General features: G+C 41.4%; 2 protein-coding genes across 3 annotated transcripts in view; one reads left to right on the top strand and one right to left on the bottom strand.

The window, feature by feature from the left end:
- LOC108234206 (grainyhead-like protein 2 homolog) overlaps positions 1-11,417 on the bottom strand; it is a 27,073-nt gene extending 15,656 nt beyond the window's left edge. The window contains exons 1-7 of one of the 2 annotated variants that reach the window (XM_017413232.3): positions 11,156-11,417; positions 9,720-9,909; positions 9,024-9,434; positions 8,851-8,906; positions 7,733-7,991; positions 7,538-7,649; positions 3,501-3,595 (exon numbers count right to left, since the gene is read on the bottom strand). In XM_017413232.3, the coding sequence (XP_017268721.1) occupies positions 3,501-3,595; positions 7,538-7,649; positions 7,733-7,991; positions 8,851-8,906; positions 9,024-9,434; positions 9,720-9,909; positions 11,156-11,169 (1,137 nt within the window). In that variant the 5' untranslated portion in view covers positions 11,170-11,417. The remainder of the gene's footprint in view (positions 1-3,500; positions 3,596-7,537; positions 7,650-7,732; positions 7,992-8,850; positions 8,907-9,023; positions 9,435-9,719; positions 9,910-11,155) is intronic. The other variant, XM_017413234.3, reaches the window with a different exon arrangement.
- Positions 11,418-13,096: 1,679 nt separating this feature from the next.
- LOC108234154 (zinc finger protein 706) lies at positions 13,097-17,258 on the top strand. The gene is made up of 3 exons (XM_017413113.3): positions 13,097-13,227; positions 13,986-14,134; positions 15,856-17,258. Exons 2-3 carry the CDS (start codon positions 14,000-14,002, stop codon positions 15,949-15,951), a joined length of 231 nt encoding a protein of 76 aa, XP_017268602.1. The 5' UTR covers positions 13,097-13,227; positions 13,986-13,999; the 3' UTR covers positions 15,952-17,258.
- The last annotated feature ends 2,142 nt before the right edge of the window (positions 17,259-19,400 follow it).

The raw sequence follows: 19,400 nt of genomic DNA, 5'->3' as shown, positions 1-19,400 counted from the left end.
ATCATCAAAATTAAATGAAATAAACATTTGAAATATATGAGTTTGTATGTAATGTATGAATATAATATACAAGTTTCACTTTTTAAATGGAATTACTGAAATCAATCTACTTTTTCATGATATTCTAATTTTATGACCAGCACCTGTATTTCTCTTTCACAGACAATCAAAAGACAGTACAAGAAGTAAAGGGCCAAACACGACTGATGAGATCACTTGCGAATCCAGATATTAATATCAGCCACTTCTGAAAGGCAAATGTGGAAGATAATAATGATACTTTCAGAAATTAATCATTGAATGTACATGTAACCTCTGGAGTCAGTCCAATTCAAAATGACTACCACAGCCCACTGATCTTACAAAATTTGACGTGGTAGCAGCCAAGAGTCATCATCAACACATATACTCCAAGTGCTACACATTGGGTAATATTTTTGCTTAAAATTGTGGCATTGACTGGCAAAATATCTCACGAACCTCTGGACATAATTTAATGAAACTCTGAAACTCACACAACGCAATCACTGGTTGCACATCTACAACTCCTTAACATCCAACACAAAGACAGCTACGACTTGGGTCATTTTACAGAGAAAGCTCATGCTGGTGTGGCAGGAGCTGAGAGTCATCCTTAAAAACATACTCTGAGCACATCTCCCAACATCTTGTAACCCCATTTACAACCTTACTTTTTGGGTTGACTCCAGAAGTTCACCCATTTTAGAGGTACGCCCAATGATGATAGTTTTCTAAGAGATTCACTCAAATCCATCCAGTGGTTCAGGAGATATTTTGCTAACAGACAGGCACTGTTTTACTAGATTGTGCGTGATCAGTTTTTGCTTGAAGTATGTGTTGGGAATGACTCCAACCTACTACCACACCAAATTTTACTTTAATAGCTGTGAGAACACCTGAGTTGAAGCCATTTTTCAGACTGGTAAGGTTGCTTAGCTGTGGCAGCCATCTTGAATGGGCTTGACTCCAGAAGTTAATCAGTTGCAGATGTACTGTACATCTGATAATTACTTTGTGGGAGTTTGATTCAAATCCGCCCACATGTTTATAACATATTGTGGTAATGTTATAGACAAACACACACAATATCGCTGCTTCACCTTTGGCGGCAGGCGATGAAACTCTGAGATGTAACCAACTGCTCAACATTTATTTTCCCTTATTAGTGTTACACAATAGCACTTAAGCAGCCTGATGCTGTAGCGTCATAGCTCAACCTGAGCACACAAAAGTAAAGCGAGACTGTGTGCCAAACAGTAAATATTTACCCTTAAACCTGCAGAGCTGCTACTACCCGTCTATCAGTGTGCCTCTTTGCAAAGTTCCCATTAAGACCCGAGCTGAATGTGAGACAAAGGCTCCAAAACACCACAAGGATGTGCTGTGTGTGTGAGGGGGGAGTTGTTACATGTTGTTTAAACACTGTTCCAGTGGTGAAAGCTGAGCCCAGTTCTCACAGGATGTGTCACCGTTAGGGGTGTAACGAGACGAGATTTAAAACGTTTTAAGGAATAAGCTGTTGTCACAAACTCAACTGCTTGAGTTACGCTTTTATCACTTTCCTTTACTGGTTCTAATGAAAATGTTTTACCACAAGGTGGCAAAACAGCTAAAAGGACCTTAAATGAAAATTCAAACCGCTATAAAACATTTCACCTTAAAGTTACAGGACAAAACAAAACGATCATCTGGCTAAAATCATTTCAAACACACACTGTGTGTGATGTGATCTGACAGGAACTGTGAAAACTCTCAGAGGACATCAGAGTGAAACTCCTTTGTGTTTTATCATGTGAATGCTGAGTCGGCATTCACACGATAGTCCCATTCTTTTTTAGGATTTTTGGTATTAAACTACTTCCACATACTTTGTGCTATTTTACCCATTTATATAATAAACTCAAAGCACTCAGAGAGCCCAAACCTCCGCCAAGGCCATAGGGTCATAAACAAATTGTAGGATCCAAATCATGACCCAGATCACCATGAAAATTTAAATCACTTGTTTTTTTTGTGACAACCCCAACATTTCTTGAAGATTTCATCAAAATCTGTTCTTTAGTTGTAAGTAATCTTGCCAACAGACAAACTAACACTACCAAAAGACAAAACCTCCTGGGCAGAGGTAAGACTTCAGCTCATTGACTGTATAGAGTGATTTTTTCAGATTAGCTTGTAGAGATGTAGTAGAGTGCTGTATGAATGTGTGTGTGGATGGATAAGGGTACAGAATGTGATGTAAAGCACTTTGAGTGGCCTGGTTGGCTAGAAAGGCGCTATATAAGTACAGTCCATCTACCATTAACTTTATTTACAAACAAATTCCTATTAATACACACTGAGATCTCTTCAAATCCTTCCAAACCATTGTTCTCTTTAAGATCTTCTTCAGCATACTGCCTATACTACTATTGCTACTTACTAACTTAAATTCTACTATTGTTGAAGCTAATTCTAATAATGCTAATTTTAGTTAAAAGCTACTGCTTTTAATTTTGGTGTGAGATCACCCTGCAGGAGAGAGCAGCCGAAAGAAAAACAACTTTTTGCTAATTTTAGGCTTAAGGTAGAGTTTTGCTACTATTAGCTTGTGTTTTGCTTTAGGGTACAAACACAAGTTTGCACCCATGCTTTAGTAAATGTGGGGGCAGCTCCTCCACCTCCTCCACTGATCAGGTGCTGATGCTTGCACAGAGAACTGGGAGGGGGCACTTGGCACTCAGCAAACAGAACAAGCTGAGTTTGTGCCTTAAAGTTTGATCAACCCTTTTCCTCTCAACTGGAACAGATTAACCACAGGTTCAAACTTTATTTTCTCAGCGTCAAAGTCAACAAACTAATGTGTGAACTTAGCTCCAAGCTGGATCTGTTTGAAACGAATGTGTGACAGGCTCTTCCTCTCAGTACGTAGCTGCAGAGGCTGCAGGAGGGCCGGGGGAAAGCGGCTCTCACAACAAGGCTTGGGTGACGTGACCGGCACGGTCCTTGTGCTCGACGCGTCTGCCTGAACTGCCGCCGCTCAGCCCATCCAAAGTGGACGGAGCATCTAAAGTGCTCGTTTCACCGGAGGGCGTCACATTCACTACGGCACCCACCAAAGCAGGGCCGGCCCGGCTGGCCCTACTCTGAAGCAGGGACCAAAGAAGCAGGGCCGACCTCGAAAAAATGCAGATGGAAACGCACGCAAAACAAGCGGAGTAGAGTGGAGCCAGGACTTTTAGAGCCCGTGTAAAAGGGGCATAAGTGAGTCGGTCCTGAAGCAGAGCGGGACGTGCTCCTCTTGTTACGGAAGACAAAGAGTTGAGGAAAAAGAGGAAGGTTCCTACATGTGATCTGTTGGCTTCGACAGTTCACTGGTAAACAGCTGAGGGCAGAAAGAGCTCAACAACAAACAGAACTTTTTTTGGCATTGTTGAGCGATCTTTCTGAAATTACATAACAATAAGCACGGCAGAAGCTCAGTGTTTGTTGTTTGTTACCTTGGCTCCTTCACTGACATCCCAGGTGAAAGACACAGCATTGTAGGCGATCTCCTCCACGTTCCCGATGGTACTGAAGCTCTCCTTATAGTCAGCTGCATGCAGCGTGGGGAAAAACAGGAGGAAACCCATTCAGGTGGGTGTTAGAGGAGAATGTTTCTTGTCAGCACCTGTTTTAACATTTTAGTTCAATGTATACAAGATAAAAGTGTAGAAGACACTTTACAAATTTATTACCTGAGAGCCAAACTCTTATTATGATGAAAAGCATGAAATGATTAATAAAATATTACATTTATTTACTGCCCATCACTAAAAGACAGATAATGTTTTCACCCATATCCATGTTTGTGTTCATGTGTCTGTTAGCAAAATATCTCATGAACCATTGGACAGATTTTAATGAAACTTTCAGGAAATAATTATTGGATGTACATCTACAACTGATTAACTTTTGTAGCCAGCCCAATTGAAGATGGCTGCCACAGCTTACTGACTTTAGAAAACACAAAAATGAGTATAATTAAGGCAGTGTTACAGATATCATGTTCAAATCTGGTGTGATTGTAGCTGAGAATTACTCACAACACATTGTTTAAGTGTTACTCATTGTTCAAGACCTTTGCTTAAAAACTTTCAACATTGCTGTTAGAGTCAACTCTGTTTGTTCGTTACCAAAATATCTCATGACTCGTTGGATGGATTTTAATGAAACTCCCAGATAGTAATCATTAGATGCACATCTACAACTGATTACCTTTTGAAACAAATCCAATTCAAGATGGTTGCCACCCCAGCAAAACACAAAAATGCCTATAACTAATACTAGCATGGCTTCCCACATCACACATGACGTCATTTTCTAGGTTTGACCAAAGCGGCAACAACTCTGACATTTGTTAGAATAAGGTGATCTTTGTTTAAACTTCTGGCATGAAAGGTGGAATGAATGAAGAAAAATAAAGGAAATGTTTTGAAAACTTGAGGTCAAGATTTGTGCAACAGAGTTATAGCCATTTGGTCAGTTGGCTGTGGCAGCCATCTTGATTTGTGTTAACTTCTAAAGTTAATCAGTTGTACATCTAATGATTACTTCCTGCAAGTTTCATTAAAATTTGTCCAGTGGTTCATGAGATGTTTTGAAAACAAACACAGAGGCAGAAACATTATCTACCTTGGCCTTTCGGTGGCAAGCGATAACCAGTAAATAAATAACCATATCTCCTTAACATTCCATCTCTGCTCACCTGATGAAAGAATTTTTCGTCTTTAACAATAAACGCCCTCACTTATCAGATCAACAATGTTTTAATCTGTTACCTGTTTATCTTACAGCCAGTATCTGAAGGTAAATCAAAAACTGGCATCTGATATTTTCACCCAACAATCCCACTTCCAACTATGGAAGAAATTCCTACGCACTTTAGTCATGTATTAATTTCCACTCGCCTACTTAGTGTATAGCAAGTCGGTGCCAGTACCATTAATGGCACGGACTTGCCACACACAAACTCAGTGATGTCTGAAGTGTGCGCTTCATTCCTCGGAGTTTGAAAGCACAGGTTGAGGCCTGTCTCCGGCTGATTGTACAGGATATGGCTCCCGTCCAGGCCTTCACCTATTCCTCTTCTTAACGTCTATGCAAATATGACTGTTTCTCTTCTCTGAGCTCCTGTGGGAATCCAGGATCGACTGTTATTCAAATGGAATCAGGTTTCACCTCAGCATACGCGATTGGATTTTCTCGCAGGCTTGCTACCTGCTTACTTTCTCTTTACCTTAATGGGCGTGTGGGGCTGAGGTCCATCCACGCAGCCATCCATTATCTACCCCTTGTTCTGGAGACGGGTCATGGGGGCAGCAGCTTGAGGAGGGAAGCCCATACATCTCTTTCCACAGCCACCTCTTCCAGTAGGATTCCAAGGTGCTCCCAAGACAGCCGAGAGACACAAGCTGTTTGCATACTCCATGAGAAGTCACAAAGTCGGCTCTCATTCATGTGGTTGTGTGATGAAAATTGTGTCATTTTGTCCTCATAGAAGCTTCATCCGCCACTTTGCGTTGAACTGTTTCGCACAGGGGTTTGCACCAAGTAATGTGGGATTGGTCAGAAGTTGTTGTGGGCGTGTTTATGAAGAAAAGCCGGTGAACTTTAATGGAGTCATATTGTTTCTACTGCTCGGCTGAGAAGCAGCTGGCCGAAGCTGTTAGAAAATACAGCCGTCTTTACAGCTGTTCCAGCAAAACCTAGAAACCTGTGAACTTAAAAAGACCGCAGAGACACTGGCAGCTCTTCGTGGCTGTGGTGGCGGGGAGGAAATACGCCTCGGCCGGGCAGCGTCGGGAAACGTTCCCTACGTTTGTTCATTATTGTACACTGTCATATCTGCAAATCCCAAACTGCCACGTATTGTCTTAGTCTGTTTAATAAAAATGTCTGGTCACAGTAAGAGAAGCAAAAGTCTGTACAAGGACAGGAGAGTTGAGATGTCTCGTGGACTATGAACATCTTACAACCACGTGACGGCGAACTCACTTCTTGATGTCTTATGGAGTATGCCAGAGCCTATAGTCTCTAAGATTTCCCGGTGCCATGTGCACTTATGGACACCCTTATGTTTGAACATTGTGTTTGTTATGGACAAATGACTAGCACAGAAGCCCAATAACAGAACACCAGAGAGGCCGTTCTTCCCAATCACGCCCCTTCTGGTTGTACTGTTGTCACCGACGTGGGCATTGAAGTCCCCCAGCAGAATAATGGAGTCCTTAGCTGGAGTACCTTCCAGCACCCCCTGCTAAGGACTCCAAGAATGCTGGGTACTCTGAGCTGCAGTTCGGCACAAACAACAGTCAGAGCCAATCCCCCCCCCACCTGAAGGTGCAGGGAAGTTACCCTCTCATCTACCGGGGAAAACTCCAACACACCGGCACCAAGCCGAGGGGCTGTAAGTAGCCTGGCTCCAGGGTGGGGTCCCTGTAACCCACGTCCGGCAAGGGACATCTAGTTCCTGTCTTTTATCCATAAAATTATTTTTGAACCGCTCTATGTCTGGCCTGTCACCTAGGACCAATCTGTCTTGGAAGACCCTACTGGGGGGAAATTGCCCCCGACAGCATAGCTCCCAGGATCATTCAGGCACACAAACTCCTCCACCACGATAAGGTAGTGATTCACGGAGGAGAGGGGCGAAGTGAAAATATCTATTTTTAAAAGTGATATTCAATAGTACCCATGAGTCATGTGTTGCACTTATAAGCAAGTGAAGAAAAAACAAAAACTGAAGACCAATTAGTTTTTGAAGGAATGCATATCACCCACTGCCTTTTGTACCAGAATTTCAGACTAAGATCACCTTATGTTGGGAAATGACAGCCTTATAGCCATTTTGTTCAAACCTAAAAGATAACATTATGTGCAATCGAAAGCAATATCTTGTGGGATCTGTTAGAACTTGGAGTACAAGTAATGAATGACTCTCAGGTTTTACCACGCCACATTTTAGGTCAAAATCTGCAAAATTCACTGAGCTATAGCTATTGTTGTGTTGGCTAAGGTCATTTAAATATAACGACCATCTTGAACTGGGCTGACTACAAAAGGTAATGAGTAGTAAATGTTTAGCCAATAATTATTTTCTGAGAGTTTCATTGAATTGCATCCAGTGGTTTATGAAATATTTTGCAAACAAACAAGGTTGACTGAGACTGTTAATGCCAAGGTTTTAGGCAACAATGATGCACGTCTTCCGCTCGAAGTATGTGTTGAGGACAATGCTCGGCTACGAACACACCAAATTTTATCTCAATATCTGCAAAAAGGACTGGTTTAACATCATTTTTGTGTTTACTAAGATCAATTGGCTTTGGTGGCCATCTTATATTAGGCTGATTCCAAAAGTTAATCAGTTGTAGATGTTATACCAATGATTCCAGTTCATGAGATGCTCTGCTAACACTACAAATAAACACACATGGACAGGAACATGGACACCCTTTTCCCTTCTGTGGAAGGCCATAACAAACCAGCAGCTTACCGATGTCCAGGACCCTCTGTTTGGCAGTGTGCTGGCGAGAGTGCCAGTATTTCCAATTCTTTAGCTGCTCATCTCTGGACTTGTCCTCCCCGAAGACAACCATGATAACACTCTACACATGCAGGAAATAGTCAGTGTCACCACACCAGAATGTTTACGGTTTCAAATCTGAGCTTCTGTGTGTTTTACCCTCACCTGTACTATACTGTCCTGCTGCAGGTCGGAGGCTCCCACAGCCCGCCGCTCTCTGCTGGAGCAGTTCCCATAAGGCCCCTGTGATTGTGTTGCTCCCCTCGGCCACTCTCCACCTCTGGGCTGACAGAGGGAGGACCTGAAGCCCGTCTCAGAGAGCGTTAGAGCGTAGAACTGGCCCCGGTTCAGGTAGGCCATCGGCCCGTCCGTCTGCCGCGGCCGCAGAGACATGCTGGCCTCAAGGCTGTACCTGAACCCGTCACTGTGGGACCAGAAGCACGGGGAGGAAACTCAGACAACTCAGACACTTCCAGCAACATCACAGAAACTGAGTTTTCTGCTGAACTGCTGAAGACATTGAATCTGGGTTGTAAAAGTTACAAAGAAACAAATCAGTAGGTAAAAAGGAGCAAAACTCTAGATAAATGGACCAAAATGCTAGCTAAAACTAGCAAAATGGCAGCTAAAAGAATCAAAAAGCTAGCTAAAAAATTACCAAAAGCATAGATAAAAAGAAAAGGTAGCAAAGGGCAAGGTGAATATATAAAAATCATAACTAGAAGCAAAATGTTAGCTAGAAGTATCAAATGGCTAGCTGGAAGAATAAAGTAGCAAAAGGCTAGCTAAATGCTAAAAGTAGCAGAACAATAGCACAAGAAGACAAAACAGAGTCAGTTTACTGAAGCACATTAATTCAGCTACTATTCTACTTTCAGCCTTTTGCCACAGTTTTGCTCATTTTAGATTTACCATCTGTTTGCTGCTAAGTTTCACTTCCGCTTTGCAAAATTTAACATTCGCTTTGCTAATTTTAGCTTAAGCATCTGTTTTTCTAATTTTAACTTTTAGCTACTGTTCTGTTGCTTCTAGCTTTTATTCAGCTTATTGCAGATTGTGTTTAGTCCACCTTAGCCTCTAACTTCACCAATTCAGTTTTAGCTTCTTCCACTGACTTCAGTCAAGTCATGCACTCAGCATTCACGGTACATTTTCTCTAGAATGTGCCGTTTCTCTAGTTTACTTGATCCTTTTGTACCAGAACACTGACTGGACGTGGAGCTGTGAACCTTTTCTTTGCATCGTCTGCACATTTATTAGTATGTGTCTGGATGTTAACTTACACTGGCAGGTCATAGCTGGATGAATTAGCTCCTGAGGAAGAACGTCTCTGGTACATCTGTGAAAAGTGCATTGGAAATGTAAATGAACATCCAGTAAAGGGGGCCACAAATTATATGTGACCAAGGCTCTACAGCAAAACATAATCAAGCTCCCCTCAGTAAACCAGCCTGACCTCTTCTTCTACAGAGTCCTCGTACGTGCTGTCCATTGTGCTGCTGTGTTCGTTTTTCAGGTAACTGCTGAGGCCCATGTCGTAGTGGCTCTGCTCGTAAGCCATCCTCAACTGCCCTGTAGGTTCTTCTTGATAGGAGCCACCAGAACAAGAAACCGCCATGGACATCGGCCCTTCTGATTTGACCAGAGCAAGAGGTGCGCTGCCCCCACCTTTCCCGTCTCCTCCTAAGGGATCTGCCGCCAGGCTCAACGCTCCGTGCTTGGAGCCGTGAAGTTCTGTAGCGGTGCTGTTGTTCAGCGAGAGGTTAACCGGCACCATCCGGGCATGGGAGATGGGATCCAGCAGGTCCTGACTGCTGTTGTTGGTTTCAATAAAGCTGCTCAATGTGGGCCTCCTCTCTTTGGGAATCTGTCAGCGAAGCAGCAGAATGAAAGAAAACTGAGAAGCTGAATCCTGAAAGACTGCTGGAAATATGCTGGAGAAGCAGAACTGAAAAAGAAACAGAACACTGACTAAAAGCTAAAAGTAGCAAAAGCTTAGCAAAATGTTAAAGTGGCATAAGAAGACAAAAACAGAGCAAAGGTGTTTTGATGAAAGGCTAAAACAGCCCAGAGTGTGCGGGAGGAGTTAGGCTGCCAAATACTCGCAGAACAAATACAAACAGAACCAAGCTGCCAGGTGAGCTTTCGGCACCTTGTAGTAGTCGTAAAGCATCCCCAGAGCCACGGTGCTCTCCTCATCCCCGTCAATGCTCATCATGGCCTTGGTGGCAGCACTCAGCGGGTTCTCCAGGTAGCTCTTCCACACGTCGTCATCGCCACTGAACACTCGGCAGGAGGCCACCGACACCTCGTTTGGCACCACCACCACCAGTCGTTTACTGCTGGGATGGCAGGAGAGCAGGAAGAGGCAGCGGGCTTTGTTGTTAGAGCAGAGTCAGTCTGTCAGGGAGCCAACAGGTCTGCCCCAGGCTCTTTCTCATCAAACTGCTCTCTAATTATCGGCTCTGCAGGAGGTGTGCAAACTGATGGAAACTGTACATCTGACTAACACAAACTAACTGAAAACTGGCTTATATTGACCCTGTGCACAACATCTAAGTTTCAGAGCACAATTAGTTCTTAGTTAGAGTAAAAGGTAAAGCCTTTACCCATCAATAAAGAGGCATCTAACTTCTTACAGGTTCAACACAAACCCGAGTCTTTTTTATTCAGATATTTACAATAAAAAAAAACAATAATTTTCGCAATTTACCTGTTCAAACATTTTGCAATGTGTGCAGCAGAATGACTAATGAGCTGCCTGTGTGAGCTCAGCTCAGTCACTGCTAAAAGGACGGATTCCCTTGGTTTCACTACCACAAATAGCTGAATATGTCTCATGTTTTCACTGATTTGTCTGAAAAAAATGTCTTATTTGTCTTATTTGTTTTGTTCATGCAGCTTCCTGACATACAGTTCAGTCAAACACTCACAAGTTACAACAAATTGAAGGCAAATTACTGTCAATGTAAAAAAAAATGAAGAGAATAACTAGGGCCCTGCCTCTAATAAATGATTTAGCAGTTTAAGTACTTAGAAGTTGTCTTTTGATAACTTTAGGCTTTTTTTTAACTCTGAGTGTGAAATGTGTTGTTATAACTTTTATTCTTTTTGAAGTCATGATAGACATTCAGTTGATTATTTTAGTTTAATTTAATACGTTTAATGTGTTCAGTCGATGCCATGATGCTACTGCATGTTTTTAATTTCTGTCTGCCTAACTATTAAGTATGTTTTTGTGAATCCAAACTGTATTGAGTAGAAAATATTATTCCTATTATTGGTTCTTTTAAACATGAAGGTTGCAGAGCCCTGATCCATCTACACCTCAGTGACTCATTCTTTAAACACTGTACATTTAGAATAATTTAGCAGAAATGCCCTGGAAGCCTTTTTCTTCTCCTTTTAGGTCCACTACTAGGTTTCAGTTTTGCCTACATACTTTGATGATGAAGTCATAAAGAAATTAATTGATCTGCACAACTTTCAAGACAGCATGTAAGTACTTTAATATAAGAAACCTAAGTTTTTACTGTGTTAAAGCTGTCACGAGTTATTATTTGGCCTGATGTAGTGCCTGTCTCTTACCTGTCCATGTCCATGGTGATGCCTTCAGGACTCTGCTGAGGAACTGGCCTTTCTAGTTGGAACGGCCCAGTTTGTGTGGACCAATAAGAACCGGTCCAGAGTCAGCGGGCCCACCTGAGGCTCCTCGCCGGTCAAGTGACGAGCTGAGCGGCTGCACGGTGCTCTGTCTCCGGGAAAAAGGGTCTGGATACGGGCGTCTTTTGTGGCCCGGACTCGGTTTGTTTTCAGTTGGAGGGTGCGGAGATGAGACACGAGCTCCGCAGCACCTGGAGAGGCGGGACAAACACGGAAACCAGAGTCTCCTCCCTGATTGGTCAGACGGTCCTGAGCGGGCGGGGACTCGGGACCATTGGTGGATTCTCAGGCGAACGGCTTCACCTTAAAAAGAAAGAAAACCTGCTGCGGGCTACGAGTTAGATGAGATTTTGTTATTTTTAATATGCCACCAATTCATGAATAATTATCTCCCGCCGCCAAAGGCAAAGGCGGACGATAATGTTCTTCCCGTGTGTCTGTCTGTTAGCAAAATATCTCACGAACCACTTGATGGATTTTAATGAAACTTGCAGAACCTTTTTTTAAAAAAATAATTTAACTAGTCAATGTCAAAAATGTTAGCAAACTATCATGAATCGTTGAATGGATTTTAATAAGAATATTAGGGAAAAAAATAATAATAAAACAATTACAGCTAATTAATTTTTGGCGGCAACCTAATCTAAGATGGACGCCGCAGCCAGCTGAACTTAGAAATAGCAAAGATGGCTAAAATTCAGTCAGTTTTACAGATGTTGTACTAAAGCCTGGCGTGGTGGTAACTGAGAGTCATTCACAACTATACTCAAAGTGCTGCTCACGGCACAAGGTTATGGCCTAAAGCTTTAACAATACCTGCTGGAGTCAATGCTTACATCTGTCTGTTAGCAAAATATCTCATGAACCACTGCAGGATTTTTTATGAAACTTGCAGAAATAAACCATTGGATATATATTTACGACTGATTACCCTTTCGAGTCAGCCCAAGCCCCAAATGACTATATCTCAGTCAGTTTTACAGATATTGGGTTAAAATGTGATGTGGTGGTAGCTGAGAGTCATTCACAACTCATACTCTGAGCACGACGGAGTTGGACTCTGTTAAAGAGATAAAAAGAGACATCTATCAGCCAGATGCCACAAGAATTTGAAGCTGTACATTTAGAGGTAATGTTGAATTGTTTTATTAGCCTGGACAAATAAGACACACATTTTTATCAATATTTTTATGAAAAGTTAATGTTTTTTTTAATAGCTTCCAGATCTTGAGACCAGGTGATGTGTCTTATTAATGTCTTATGGGTGTGTGCAGTCTAATTAAACAATGAAATATTAACTCGAAAGTGCACTGCTTCAAATCCTTGTGACATCTGGCTGATAGATGTCTATTTTTATCTCTCCAACAGAAAACAAAACAATTCCTTTTCTAGGAGAATGAAGAGGAAATCTTTTTCAGAGTTTATCTATAAACATGTCCTGATTATCCATGCTGAGTTCGGTGTATGTAATTATCAACGCATCTTAAGTTTTGAATACACATGTTTTGAACACAGTCTGCTATATTGTGGCGGTCTGTAGGTCTAAATGCCATCATGATGATGGCATCATCTCATGAAAACGTGTCACAGGTGACAGTAGAAACTTGTTCCGAGTTGCACCGTGACATCTAGCGGCTGGCCTTTGATTTTGCTCCGGGGAAGCTAAAACTGTCATCTGCGTTTGGATAAATGTTTAATTAACGCTGCGCGTTTTGCGATTTTAATTCTTTCCATGTTAAAATGTTAAAAGGTTTTTTTTTTTCTGCACAGAACGAGAAATCATCAACGCTGGCTGTGCTGCGTTCACGTGTTGTCAGAAGTTTTCTCTGTTGTCTCTAAGCTTTTCTGAAGACCGTGAAGGCAGCACGGTGTACATCCTGAGCATGCGCATTAGGGTTCTATGGGCAAACAGCTGGGATTGACGGAGGGTTTAAAGAAACGTCAGGTTTCTTTAATTTCACCTTGGAGGCTGTCTTGAAAATACAACTGTTTTATTGGTGAGATGCCTGCGAAATATGTTTTAGTGTATCTTAACGCCGGGTGTTTATTTAAATGTATATTTACTATATTAGTTTCTTAGTATTATTCTGGCTAGTAGCTAACCTGGTTAGCAACCGGCTATTAAAATGCTTGTGTTTGAAATAGTTTGAAATGCCATTTGTGCCACTTTTTTGTGCACAAATTGTGTGTTGCATTCATAGAGTTACTCCGATTGCAAGTGTTTTAATATGCAATCGTTGCTTTTAACTATGTGTTTTTAAAGTGGGACATCTTGTACTGCAGCAGCATTTAGCTCATTTAGTCATGAATAACAGACTGAATTGACACTTCCTTTGCCACTAACTCCATAACAAAAGTTCCTACAATCAGTGACAGAGTGACACTGACCCAATTCTAACAATATGTCTGTAATAACTTTAAGTAAATCTTCTGTCTGATTTTCTTCGGGGAAATTTCCATGTTAATTGCCTCATCCATGTGACCCAAAAAACTGCCAATTAACCCAGTTCTGAGGGATGTTTCACAGCCACAGTCGCCTTCGTATTTTTAAGCTTTTGATGCAACGAGACAAGAGTTCTTCTGTTGTGACTGTTTGTCTGTTTTAATCCAAGCCTTAGCTGGTTAAGCTGCAGTGTGTTGTAGGTCTCATTCATTTCTCTCACCTTCTCTAAAGTCATAGCTGAGGAAGGTTGTGCAGTGTTTGAGGCGTTAGTGATTGTTAATGTCCTCATCACATTCCCGTGTCCTTCCTCAGGTGTGGCGTCAGATATGGCCCGTGGGCACCAGAAGTTTCAGTCCCAGCAGAAAAATGCCAAAAAGCTGGCAGAGATAAAGAAGACCAAAGGACATGACCAGAAAGCGGCAGCTAAGGCTGCTTTAGTGTACACGTGCTCTGTGTGTCGGGTATGTAAATAAGTAGTAAACGTGCCTTTTAACCGGGAAGTTTGGATCCCGATGGGTAGCTGGAGGGCCGCGAAAGTATCTTCCAGTAATGACACACACGGTGGTGGTCTCAGTATTGACACAAGTCCGCCTCGAGTTACTTCAGGTAAATTAAAGTGGAAATGTTGGGGTGGGGGCGAAGCGGGCCGAGGCCGGTATGATGTGGAAGGAGTAATGTGAAATAATGTGCGCAGCCAAGACTGCAGTTTTGTAAGATGGGCAGCCAAATTAAGTCGGGATTTAAAAAAAAAAAAAAAAACGACTGCTCGCTGGTCACTTGGTTGCAAACGCTCTGAATTCAGTGAGACTGTAGCTGAAAATTACCGTGCGTACAGTCACAGCCTGGTGACATACTGGCCTTAGCTCCTCTGTGTCTCCAGTTTATGGGGTTATATATATATATATATATATATATATATATATATATATATAGCTACCTGTCCTTTATTTTGATTCCTTCTCTGATCATCAAAGAAGGAATAAATCAAATCAAAAGCTTTAATGATATAAATTACTGCAGCCATTTTAAAGGACATTTATATATGTACGAGAGCTGTTAGATATATGTACAGCATCATTAATAGCTTGAATGATTCTGCTTGGAAATCTTTATTTCCTCTAGAATATTTGACCTCCGTTTGTGTTTTCAAAATGACTTTTTGTTATTAAAACCATTTTGAGTTTGAATAATTGTACTTTAATGCTGTATATTTGGTTTGAAAGTCCAAACATAAAAACACTTCTCACCTGAAACGAGTGGAAACTGTAGATTCGCCCTCGCTGTGATGCCGTCGCATTCAAATGAAGCTTGTGTTATCAGTTCACACTGAGGTCGGTGGAGTCGTGCAGCGATGATATTCAGTTTTCTACCGGTTAGGCTAAAGTTTGTAGTGCTGGGTGGTGTTCCTTTAAGACTGTTTACACGAAACGGAAGAGGAAATTCGGTGTTTGGACCGAAGAATCTGGATTTCGGTTGGAGGAGCTCTGAGGTGGCTGGAGTTCCACTCAAACTGCTGCATTCGTAGGTTTGTCAGGAATTTAAAAAATACCACAAGAAATGTATGCTAAATTTTTGTAAATGATATGGCTGTGCGACAAACAAACTGTGTTGTGACGAGAGCGGTACATCTGAGGGGTTTATTTTAGATTGTCACTTAGATAAATGAGGCCACTAATATTCAAACTAAAAATAAAAATAATATCTTAGAATGAGAGCAAAGCCAGTCTGCGTGAGAAATTCCTCTGACGTCAGACATCACGAAGTAACTCTGCTTCGACCTGATTGGTTAATCAGGTCACAGAGTCTGTTACCATGGTGATAGTCTGAGATGTTCTGAAATTGAAAACTCAGTTTCCCTCCAGTTTGGGTTAACTAACTCGGGGTTTTCATTTAAAAACTCCTCCGTATTGTTGACACACTTAACATGGATTATTATATTATAAGATATTATTATTGTAAGAGTTTTTGTTTGGGGAACCCCATCTGTTCTGTTTATTATGCCCTTACAGTGTTTTTCTTTTATCTCAGTCTTTGCTTTGTTTCATCGTTTCCTTTTATTAGTTTTACTGTTTGCAGGAAGAGCCTGCTGGACTCCACAGATTAAAAGCACAAAGTAACCAAAACGTCTCGGATTCCATCTTCTTTTCTAATCTCTTTTGTGCCTTGTTTTGTCCCTTCTCAGACACAAATGCCTGACCCGAAGACCTTCAAGCAGCACTTTGAAAGCAAGCATCCAAAGTCCCCGATGCCCCCAGAGCTGGAAGGCGTGGAAGCATAAATATTCACCCCCCCACCCCTCTCTGCAGGACCCCAGCAGCTGATTCAGGACAGGCCAAGACACTTTAGACATGTACATTAAGAGTTTATCTCCTCCCCGCTGCGCTGATCGTTTGTCCAGCTGATCAAATAATTGCCGTTTTTATGTTTTCATGCAGAGATGGTGCCTACCTACTTATAGATTTTTGCTTGTTTTGGGGTTTTTTTTGGCATCACCTGCTGTAGTTTTACTGAAGTTCACCGCTGACAGTGGCCCCTTTTTTCTGGCTTGCACCAAAAACAGTTAATGTCACGTTTTTGGATTGTTCAGAGATCTTTGCCTCACCAGAGCAGGCACGTACGCGTGCTCCACAGCCCAGGTACGAGCTGAGAGCGTGTCTGCTTTAAACTGACTTTGTCGATCACTGGAAGTCATCCGCATCCTATTCCAGCAGGGATTATATTTTCGTGCGGCAGGTTTGGGCTCTGTAACGATGTTTTATTCTGAATATTTGATTAAGAAACGTTTGGAGAAACAGGCGGATGTAAAAAACGTGTGAATTAACTTTTCCTTCCGGGCTGCACTGAATATTTTTCCTACCTAGAAAATTTTCAAGAAAGGTTTATTTTTTTGTTGTTGTCATGTTAAAGACACTATGCTACACAGGTGCTGAGTTTGTTCTCTTACATCCATTCCTCCTGTATTCTACGACGCTGTTAGTTCCAGTCCTGTGGACCAGAGAGGGCAGTGAACATGAGCTTCACATTCTGCCTGTTGGTGCTCTCTTTAGTTGAAGGTATTAGCTTGAAGAGGATGCGGTTCGGTGACTCCAGTTCCCACAGTCTGTCATGAAACGCGCTGTGGTCCAACCGTGGTTTGATAACGACTCAGTTCATCACTGCTGGATGTTCCTCTCACACCGTTTCCTCTGACACGTGTAAAGTGCAGTCTCTTTGTTGTTACTAAGTCATATCTTGCACAAAACTATCCCTGCACTGAAAGGCTCAACTGCATTACCCTGAAAGTCAGCTCTGGTCCTTATTTTCGTATGAACTTCCTGACGCGGCACGCCATCAAAATTTACAGAAAGGAACTGGTGTTGAAGCTCTGACATCGTATCATTGTGTTCAAGGCTCAGCTGACAACCAGCCATGTTTTTACTTTTTCTAATAATTATATCTTTATCAGCATTTAATGTATAGCCTCTTAATAAAGGTCTTTTATTTTGTATCAAAGCGGATTGTTTTTATTGAGCTGCTACTTGGGATGTATGAGCAACAATGTTCCAGTGTCTGAGTGACTGGAGAATCAATAAAGTTGGAAATCTGTTATGACCATGATATCAGTTACGTGTATGGTTTACAAACAGTGAGGGCGAAATCCAAATAATCCCAGTTTCTGGTTCGGTTAAAACTTCATAGACTTCTTGAGAGACCAAGTGGTAAAAAACTTTTATAATCAAGACATTTAATTTGATCAACTGTGTGAGTAAAAGGTTATCCAGATTTGTGTTAAAGAAAAAAATCAAGGCATAGCATTCCTTAAGGGGAGTGCTTATCTCCCGCTGCCTTAATGCCAGAGTTTTAAACACTGTGCATCTGAGGAAAGAGTTGTACTGATGGTCAAAAACCTCAAATATAATATTACGTGCTATCTCATGCGATTTTGAAAAATGTCACGCACAGAGTATGTGTTGTGAATGGCTCTCAGCTACTACCACATAAAACTTTAGCTCAATACCTGTAAAAATGACTGAGTTATAACTATTTATGCGTTTCCCTGGGATCATTAGCTATGGTGGATGTCTTGAATGGGGTGGACTCCAAATGGTAATTAGTTCTACATGTACATCTAATAATTGTTTTCTGAAAGTTTCAATAAAATCCATCCAGTGGTTCATAAGATTTTGTGCTAACAGACAAAGAGATATGACTCCAACTGTTGAAGCTTAAGCTTTGGCACAATCAGTAGCACTTGGAATATGTGTTAAGAATGACTATCGGCTACTTCCACACCAAGTTGTAGCTCAGTGTCTATAAAACTGGCTGAGTTTTAGCGATTTTTATGTGGCTTAAGTTGATTAGCTGTGACAGCCATCTTGAATGGGGTTGACTCCAAAAGTTAATCAGCTGTAAATGTACATCTAATGGTTATTTCCTGAAAGTTTAGTTAAACTCCACCGAGTGGTTCGTGAGATTTCTTTGCTAACAGATAGATTTGACTCAGACTAGGTAGTGGAAAAATTTTAAAATAAAGATCTTGTGCAATCTGCTGGAGCTCAGAATGTGTGTTACTCCCACCACACCCACTATTGGCTCTGAGTTCCAGCCATGTGTGTGGTTTTCCAGCTCTGTTGGCTGTGGCAGCCATCTTGTTGGGCTGACAGTCGACCCTCCTCAGGTCGCTGAAGGCCTGTGTTTCAAAAGGCCAACGTTTTACTTAAAGCTGATGTAAAGTACCGAAGCTGAAGAGTTTGAGTAGTGATTATATGCGGTTCACGATGTTCTGCTTTGTGTTTTTGTGTTGGTGTTGTCTCCAGCCCCACGTCGGTGTGAAGCAGACAGCTTGTGCTCCACTCGCATGAATAACCCGTCACACTCTTTACTGGAGAAGAAACCCGGAGCTCATTCACTAACTGTGTAAACAGTGGGGTCAGAAGAACTGGGCCAACAGGTTTCGTGAACATGCCTTTACACGGGTTTGGTTCATGCTCAACACAAATGCTACCAGTTATGCAATCACTCTCCCCAACAGATATTCAGAGTTGGGAAAAGAGCTGAAGGGTAGATTCAGATTAGACTGTCTTATGAATTCATTTACAGTGTGAATGCTGATTCACACTCTTGTTTTCCTGATTCTTTTTCTGTCTGCTTTAACAATCTAACTACTTATACTTTGTGCTATTTTAACTGTTCATGCTTCAAAAACATTGAACATTGCAACATTTATTTGGTTCTTTCAAAACTTTTGTTTTCTTTTGTTGCTTTTTAGCAACAAAAGCTAAAAAGCAAAAAAGGTTCTGCTGCTTTCAGCTACATTCTTGCTAGCTTTTTGCCACATTTAGCTTTTAGCTAGCTTTTTGATGCTTTTAGCTTTTTCATACTTTTATATAACCTTTTGCTACCTCAGCTTTTTGCTAGTCTTTTGTTACTTTTAGTTAGCATGTTGCTACTTTGAGCTAGTTGTTTGCTTTTTAGCTTGTAGATCCTGTTTTGCTACTTTTAGCTCATTGCTAACTTTTTACTGAATTTAACTTTTAGCTAGTGTTTTGCTACTTTTAGCTAGTGTTTTGCTTTATTGGTTTTATTTAGTGTTTAGGTCTTTTTAGCTAGTGTTGTGCTTCTTTTAGCTAACAGCTAGAGTTTTGCCTGTTTTACCTTGACCATCTTTGTTTCAGCTTTTACAGCAAATTTCATTAAAATCATTCAGCTCTCAAATTGACCACTTGTCAATAGCTTTCTTCACATGTA

This window comes from Kryptolebias marmoratus, linkage group LG16 (genome assembly GCF_001649575.2).
Source record: "Kryptolebias marmoratus isolate JLee-2015 linkage group LG16, ASM164957v2, whole genome shotgun sequence".
NCBI lineage: Eukaryota > Metazoa > Chordata > Actinopteri > Cyprinodontiformes > Rivulidae > Kryptolebias > Kryptolebias marmoratus.
Note: the sequence above shows the minus strand (reverse complement) of the source record. Positions and strands in the feature narration are given on the sequence as shown.